We start from the raw sequence: 8967 nt of genomic DNA, 5'->3' as shown, positions 1-8967 counted from the left end.
AAGTTGAAAAACCTATTAGAACTGTCGGGCCTCACCCGTCTACCACTACGACCTTAAGTAACTACAGTAAATTCAAAAATAAACTTCCACAGACTCAAAGTGTGAAATAGGTAATTTTTCCAGATCTGGTGTTGGTTTCTGAATGCACATATTTTAACCTTTCTATGCCAAAAGGTATGGAAGTATTGGTAAGATACCACATTAAATATTAAAGATGCCACTCTAGCCAAGCCAGACCCTCCTCCGCCTTACACCGTCAAATTAGATCCAACTAAGTGAGACTCTATTTATTTTATTTTTATTTTTTTGATAAGGTAAGATTTTATTGATAAAGTACCAAGATGGTACAAACTAGTACATCACTCAGACAGAAGCCAAAAAGAAGCAAATTACTACATCCTTCTTCCTAATAAATCCAGAAAATTCATATACTGATCAAGATTAACTAGCAGACTGCTTTTACACCAAAAGTAAAGATTACGTAAACATCTATTTTTAGTTCTAAAATTATGTTCCTTTTTCCCCTCAAGCCATGCCCTATTCCTCTCTAGCCAAATAGTCCAAAAGATACAAAGAGGACTAGTTTTCCATATCAGCTTGATCTCTCTAGGTACCACTTGATACTGCCAGCTTAGCATTGAAACCTTAACAGACTTTGGTATCTATTTATTGTCCATCAAGGAAATGTCACATTAGACAAGTTGATCTTGTATATCCCCCCAGAGATCCTGAAGATTATGTAAAGAGCAGTATTAAAGGAAGCAATAGCTTGAATAAAAGCCATATAAAATGTCTAGTGAGAAAATGTAAGCTCCCCAAATAAAAATATTGTTACTAGTAGTTATCATCTTGTTCTTTGGGAGTTCTTACCTCAGAACATTCCCCATCGTTTCTGAATGGCATATTCAATCTAATTCACCAAACCAAGGGATACACCAAAAGCATTTTGTTTAAGAAAATATAAAAGCATAGCTGTAAACTTACAGAGTTCCTGCCACACGAGTGCTAACATGGGTCATATCAGCTGGAATAAGCTTAGCAAGACCAAAATCTGAGATCTTTGGGGTCAGGTCTCTGTCGAGAAGGATGTTACTTGCTTTAATGTCTCTATGAACTATATAAGGCTGGACTTCTTCATGGAGGAATGCAAGTCCTCGTGCAACACCAATGCATATTTTAGTTCGTGTTTTCCAGCTAAACTGGAGGCTACTATGGGCACCACCTGTGAGTAAGCAATATTTACTATCCATGCCACAAGTACAAACCAGAGAAAAGGAAAAAGAAAAAGTTAAAAAATAACAATGACAAAGGACTTCAACTGACCAAGCAGAGTTTGAGCAAGACTATTATTTTCCAGGTAGCCATACACCAATATTCTATGATCCCCTTCCGCACAACAGCCATACAACTTCACCAGGTTTTCATGTTCTATACTTGAGATCACCTTTATTTCTGTCAAAAACTCCTTTACACCTTGTTTCGACTCAACAGAAAGTACCTTAATAGCAGCCAATCTTCCATCTTTTAGCCTCCCCTAACAATTAGAATATAAAGTTAGCTTACTAATTGAATGCAATTGCAAAACCTGAAGATCTTTTCGTAGAGAATAAAATACCTTGTAGACAGAACCAAACCCTCCTTTGCCTATTTTGTTTACAGGGCAAAAATCTTCAGTTGCAGCCCGCAATTCCTTGTAGCGATACACCCTTGCATTCTCAATGGTTGAAATTTCTGCAACAATTCGAAATCTAGTGAGGAATCTTAACATGTATTGAATGAAAAAACAACTAAAATCATGTTTTAATGAAAATGGTGTTTGGGCCAGCTTGCCTGCTCCTCGACTATTCCACCGGGTACCTGCTACCTCCCACCACCATAGGTACCAGGTAATTCTGCCAACCAAGGCTTAGGCAGATCAGAAGAAATCACCTAGTATTATTTTGCCTCCACTCGGATTTGAACCTAAAACCTCATGGTTCTCCTCTCACTTCATTGATCACTACTTGAATCATTATTGAGAAATCACCTATGGAAAAGGCAATGCCTTTCCATGCTTAAGGAGAGCAAAGAATATCTAATTATAACTCTAAAGAAGCTGGGAACAGTTACAAGAAGGAGAAATGAGAGTTGATAAAAATTTGAAATTTCAACCTTCATCAATTTCTGTTAGATGGTTGTGTGTGGGAGATGCATTCCCTCTTAGGCAGAAACCAAAACAAGCCATTTTTACAACACTTCTGCTGTTAGGGTCAACTCACAGAAAAAAAGAACTCTGCAGCCAAGCCTGTGACATGACAAAGCAACAAGTTAACACTTCATTTCAGCAAAAAAACCTAAAAAGATTTTCAAACAAGCATAATTTTGAACCTACAGCTCAGAAGCTACATTTTCATCACTATAACAATACATATAGACAAATTAAAGTGGACATGGCAACAAAGAACAGATAATAATAACTACAGCTACAACAAAATCAAAAGTTTAAAAAAAAAAATTATAAGAAATATAGAAATGATTTAAGAAATGAAAGTACGTACCATATAAAAAAATAAAGTACAGTTTCCAAATATAGAAATGAACCTTTTAATAACAAATATACTAATTGTAGTAATGATTTAAAAGCAGCTCAGCAGATCAATTAAGAACCACTTTTTTTAAGCTCGGACCATACGAACAAAATTGAAATTTTATTGATAGAATAAACGTACGTACTCCAAATCCACTAATTCTAAGTTATTAGATCCGCTACGAGAGAAAACACTAACCTGATCGACAAATCAAGAAGCGCAAAAATCTCAAAGATCACTTCAAGTAAAATAGCTAATTTTTTTACAAGAGAAAAAAGATGAAAATTCAAGAAAAGGGCATAAATATTTGAATTACTTGTTGAAGCAGCCAACAGCCAGCAGCAGAAAGGCGTGGGCGGAATGAAGAGTAGAGAGAGAAAATCTTGTTTTGACTTTTGGGAAAGGAAGAGTTTGGTTTAGACCATTAATTAATAAGAGTAAAGAGTTGCAGGCCATTATTATACTCCCTCCCGTTCAAAAAATAAGAATTTTTTTTTTTTAAAATATTTTCATATAGATTAAGAAATCCATCTTTTAACATTAATTAGTAATGAAATTGACTATATTCATCTTTACTATCTCACATAAACACTCCAACACTATTTATTCCAAGGACAATATAGAAAAAAAATAATTAATTCATTCTTGAAATCTGAAAAAATTATTTATTTTGGATCACAAAAAGAGACTAAAAAATCACTTATTTTGGACTAGAAGGATTATTTTTTAGCACGTCATTAGCAAAGCAGTAAAGCTCTGAAAATAATTCACCTTTGCCTTTTTATACGTGGAAAATGTGGACAAATGGTAAACGTTAGGATTGACGCTGTAAAATGTCAAAGCACATTTTGTGAATTCAGACATAATTTCCTTAAGCTTTTCTCCTAATACTCCTCCATTCCAATTTATATGAATCTATTTGACTCGGTACGGAGTATAAGGAAAAAAAAATACTTTTGGAATTTATAGCATAAATAAGTCAAAAAGGGGCAAAGAGTATTTGTGTGGTTATAAAAGCTTCTCATTACGGGTAGAATTGTAATTAGTTTAGGCTAAACTGTTACCAAATTTAGAAAGGAGTCATTTCTTTTGAAACGGACCAAAAAGAAAATAGGTTCACATAAACTGGAACAGATGAAGTACAATTTATGAGGCAGATCCACGGAATAAATATAATAAATTCAATTTTTAAAATTTTTTGTTCCAGTTTATTAAAAAATGTCTAAAGCACATAATGTTAATTCAGACATAATTTCCTTAAACTAGTCTAAATATAATTTACATATTTATAAAACTACATAAAAGTATCATAAATAATGGAGCGCTAGTTAATAATTAAAATATTTAAAAAAATTATATTGATGAATTATAATTATCATTTTACTCTTTAAATAGTAGTAGTGTCACGTGAGTAAAAATTAAGTTCAAAATCCTACGTTTACTTATTTGGCTAGTGAATAAAAGTATTATTTTAATTTTTTTCGATGAGAAATCTTCATGTTGGACTTCTTATCTAGTTGGAAAAAAAAGACTTCTTATCTAGCTTCTTCTTTTTTCCAGCTAATCATTCAACAGATAATTTAGTGTTAAGCCACTTGTTCACTATATTTTGGCGTCTAGTATTTTTATACTCCCTCGGATCCAAAATAAGTGATTTTTTGAATGTTTTCACACAGATTAAAAAATCCATCTTTTAGCATTAATTAGCAATGAAATTGATCATATTAACCTTTACTATCTCACATAATCATACTCCAACACTATTTACTCCAAGGGCAATGTAGGAAAAAAATAATTAATTCATTCTTAAAATCTGAAAAAATTACTTATTTTGGACCACAAAAAAAATACCAAAAAATTACTTATTTGGACCGGAGGAAGTAAGAAAAGAATAAAATGGAAAAGACAAGGAGATAAGGTTGGCTGCACAAGCAAAATAATAGCTGCTCTTTCTTTATGGGACAAAAGAAATAAATAAAATGCTAATACCATAGCAAAAATTTGCTCTCATAGAAAACAGTAATAAAATTACTAAAATCTACTCTATTTATGTTTCCCCGGAAAGACCACAGAAAAAAACATATATACTGACATCTCACCTCTAATGGCCACTGTTCAAGAAACACTATGGAGACTTACATTGACCCACAAAAGAAGGGTGTCCTAACTTTTAACCCGCACTAAAAACTATTTATATTCAGTGATTGAAAAAGTGCATAAAATTTGTATATAACGTACAGAATACAATAACAATTACCCAGTAAAATCCCATAAAGTGGGGTCTGGGGAGGGTAATGTATACGCAGACCTTACCCCTACCCCGATAGGGCAGAGAGGCAACGACCAATATATATATATATATATATATATATATATATATATATATATATATATATATATATATATATATATACAAAAAATAAATATTTATTATTATTGTTTTAAGAGGGGTTGTACAGTGTCATTTTCCCAAAAAAGAAAAATTATCCGAAATCAGGAAAAGAATTATTCCATTAAGTACTGAAATTGTCCTTTAGTCATACTACAGCAGCTTTGCTTCAGGCATACCTACACTTTCAACATGCTTTATTCGGACAACATAATATACGTAAAACATCAAACTCGTAGCTCTTGTTAATTACCATATATAGCAAAATGAAACTTGGTGACGGTAAACGAATTTATCTGATAAAGTTTTATGACTTTCAAGATTGTTAAATCATAGTGTCAGATATACCGAAGCCCAATCCAAACATGTCTAATTAAAAGTCAATACAAAATAGTACGTACTTGTTAGGCTATTTCCATAGTAGTAGCTAAAACTTAACCTCTGTTGGTGAGGGTGAAATGGAGATTTTCCCTTACTAATCCTAAAAAGACAAGACTACTCTGCAAACGTAAAATGACAAAATGTATATCCCATTCTTAGCGCATATTCAAGATTAAAGAAATTAGGATGAGTGAGTCATAAGTGAATTCAGTGTTATGGGTCACTGAATAAATACATTCACATTCGAAATCATCACTTTTTTTTGTGCTTTTTCGATATCCACAGTTGACTTCAGCTGCATTTCCCACCTCGCAAGTATGTGAATCTGTTATTGACTTCAATAATCCAGCAACGATAGAAACAACAAATGATGTGAACATATTAAGTTGAACATGATACAAGAAAAGTGAAGTATAAGAAGAGTGGAGTATAACAGAGTAACTTAGTGCAATTTTCATTTAATGATTCGGAACTAAGAGTATAGAAGAAGAGTGTACAAATTCCTTATTCTAAGTAATCTACTACTAATAGAAACTACCAGCACATGGACACCGACTAACTTGCTTAAATAACTTAACTGACTAGCTAGTTGCTCTGCGAGTGTAGTCACGGCCTTAAATTATGTTTATATATATTTTTACAATATACTCCCTCAGTTCACTTTTACTTGGCATGTATATTAAAAATAGATTTTTATTTTTACTTGTCACTTTACGCATATCAAGAGGAGATAATTTTTTTTCCTGTTATACCCACAGTATTTATTACTCATTTCAAAGCATTTTCTCAAATGCAATAAAATATGCATCAATTAATATGTGTATCATGGTAAATTATGCACTTCATTTATTATTTCTTAAGGGGCGTGAAAAGTCAAAACGTGTCAAGTAAAAGTGAACGGAGTGAGTATATGATTCTAAGCCTACACTAATCGCCAAACAAGAGAAGTAAATGGACTGATACTCCAAAGTCATCCCTCATCACAGTGCTGAACCTAAAATCCTATATCCGCTTTTGTTCTTGTATTGGTCAAAATTTGGACTGAACTTAATAATTGCAAATGGACGTGGTCGAGGATTAAGCCGACCACGGCACAATAACGAGGAGTCGTCTTAGGAAGGATTAGTGCCGAGGTCAAGGAAAGAATGTACGGAAGCAACGGTAGAATAAGTTTAGAATAGAAAGGAGGAATATTCCATTGGATATTCTCTCAGTTGTACTTTTTAGGGTTTCTTAGGAATATCCCCTATAAATAGGAAGAGATAAAGAACAAAAAGGGATCTTCTTCACTTTCGGGATAAGAACACATTGTAAAGGTTGACTACGGAGAATATACAAAGGTTGTCTTGTCCGCTGATTCCACTATTCAACATCTATCTTTTACTCACAAGATCCAAGGATCCTTTGTCCACCTTTATTTTATATTATCCCCACGTTGTTGTCAGGAAGGAGAATCAAACAAGTCATCTAACATTTGGGTGACAAGTTCCTCCTTATTACATTTATTGTCATTATCTACATTTATTGTTGGCTTTCTTTATTGCATTCATTGACAATCATTGAGCACTCTTAAGCGGCATTCAATATTATTGGACACGATCCTATATTATTAATACATTAAGTCTTCATATCTAGTAGTTATTATATTTAACTAGGATTCACCCCCTATTCTCTCACTAATTCGTTTTAAGAAAAGGTTTAACACTTTTTTGGTAAAACATTTGGCGTCGTCTGTTGGGAGTTTCTAGTTAAAATTTTAGTTTCTTCAAGATATAAAAAACGACAGCAGCCATCTTTCTCGTTTGCACAAACTAACAATGGCAGGAAAAGGAGATGAAAGACTGAAAGCAGTAGTGGACGTCACTGCCAACCTCTTGAACACCATCGATGAGGTTGACAGAGAAGACGAGGAGAATGTGAAGCCGAGCGCTACACCCAGGCGGAGTGACTCACCTCCCCCTCATGGAAGTTTAACCGCTTCACGCGAAAGGGGAGCCTCCACGTCCACAACTGAAGAAGCACTACCAATAGTGAAAAAACTACTGGAGGTGTGGTTGACAAGTACTCTAAATAACACACTCGACAAACCCGCTCAAGGGGCGAATAGAAGCGTCGCACAAGCGGATACCACAACAACTGCCAACGAGCAACCTGCTCCCGCTCCTCTCCCAACAGGTAACACTCACACCGCTGTTGATGCAGGTAACGACGCACTTGTGACCATTCTCAAGAAAATGGAATAAATGGAGAACGAGAACAAAGCGCCCCGCAACCAAATGAGGGAGCATCAAGAAAGGGTTCATAAGATACCAGGTGCCCCGAAACTGCTACCAAAACAGGACGTAGGCTGGTTCGTCGAACAACCGTACAGCGAGGAGGCAGCCCTACATGCCATACGCAAGACCTTAAAAATGCCACCATATTTGAAGATATATGACGGCACAACAGACCCCAAAGATCACATCATTCATTACATCACAGCAATAAAAGGCAACGACCTCTCAAAAGAGAAGGTACCATCAGTGTTGCTGAAGAAGTTCGGCAAAACATTAACAGGGGGAGCCTTAACATGGTACTCACAATTACCAGCCCGTTCAATAACGACGTTCAAGGAAATGGCTGACAAGTTCATCACCGCCCACGCTGGGGCTAAGAAGGCGGAGGCCAGGGTGAATGACATATTCGTCGTCAGACAATCGCTTGGCGAGGGACTAAGGGACTTTCTCGTCCAGTTAAACATAGTAAGAATGAGCTTGCCAAATGTATCGGAATGGATGGCGGTGGTAGCTTTCCAAAATGGGTTGAACAGGAATGGGTCGAAGGCGACCAGAAAGTTGTTAAGAAGGCTCATGAAATATCCTCCCACCACTTGGGAAGAAATTCTCCACGCCTATTACGCCGAGGTGAGAGCAGAAGAGGACGACCTCAACGGACCAACCCAACGGCTAACGTCAGTCCAAACGGAGTCGAGGAAAGACCGTCGTAATGACGGCCGAAGAGACCATTCAGGTCCCGCCTCAACCGGGATAGGCACCAACCATATGTCATAATGGCCATCCCACCATCTCTTCGCCATACAGAAGGGTCGTCCAGGCCGCATACAGGGACTCAGCAAAATGAAAGAGGTATGCCTCCACTCTTATCTGCTCACAATTCTTGTGTTTCCCCTTCAGAAATAGTGTACGCACTAGAGAAGCTCGGCCCGAAGGTGAAGTGGCCACAAAAGATGAAGTCCGACCCAAGTACCAGAAAGTCGAATGCCCTTTGTAAATTTCATCAGGAGCGGGGTCACAAGACCGAAGACTCATAGCCCTACGGCAAGAAGTGGTGAACATGCTTCACCAAGGACACCTAAGGGAGCTGATGAGCGACCGAGGAAAAGCCAACTTCGGCCACGGACGAGAACAACATAAAGGCCTTCCAAAGCCACCCTCCCCTGCCCGCACCATCCAAATGATCATCGGCGAAGGCGACGAAGCAGCAATCAATCTCGTGAAGTTCACCACTACACATAAACTGAAGCGGTCGATCACCCATGAACTGTATGACGACCTCGAAGACAGTATCATCTTTCATAAGTCAGATACCCACGGTTTGATATTTCCTCACTTCGATGCTCTTGTCATTACT

The 8967-nt window shown here is 36.4% G+C and overlaps 2 protein-coding genes across 2 annotated transcripts; one reads left to right on the top strand and one right to left on the bottom strand.

Moving 5' to 3' along the window:
• Positions 125 to 2994, bottom strand: LOC109225580 (putative serine/threonine-protein kinase). Its single transcript, XM_019390292.1, has 6 exons — positions 2884 to 2994; positions 2152 to 2284; positions 1616 to 1731; positions 1324 to 1534; positions 985 to 1222; positions 125 to 728 (listed from the first exon to the last, which is right to left on the bottom strand). Exons 2-6 carry the CDS (start codon positions 2222 to 2224, stop codon positions 677 to 679), a joined length of 690 nt encoding a protein of 229 aa, XP_019245837.1. The 5' UTR covers positions 2225 to 2284; positions 2884 to 2994; the 3' UTR covers positions 125 to 676.
• LOC109226087 lies at positions 7581 to 8387 on the top strand. The gene has a single exon (XM_019390891.1). The coding sequence runs from the start codon at positions 7581 to 7583 to the stop codon at positions 8385 to 8387; it is 807 nt and encodes a 268-aa protein (XP_019246436.1).

The sequence above is a fragment of the Nicotiana attenuata genome, chromosome 5 (assembly GCF_001879085.1).
Source record: "Nicotiana attenuata strain UT chromosome 5, NIATTr2, whole genome shotgun sequence".
Taxonomy (NCBI): domain Eukaryota; kingdom Viridiplantae; phylum Streptophyta; class Magnoliopsida; order Solanales; family Solanaceae; genus Nicotiana; species Nicotiana attenuata.
The sequence above is the reverse complement of the archived record's forward strand: the minus strand, read 5'-3'. Positions and strand labels throughout refer to the sequence as shown.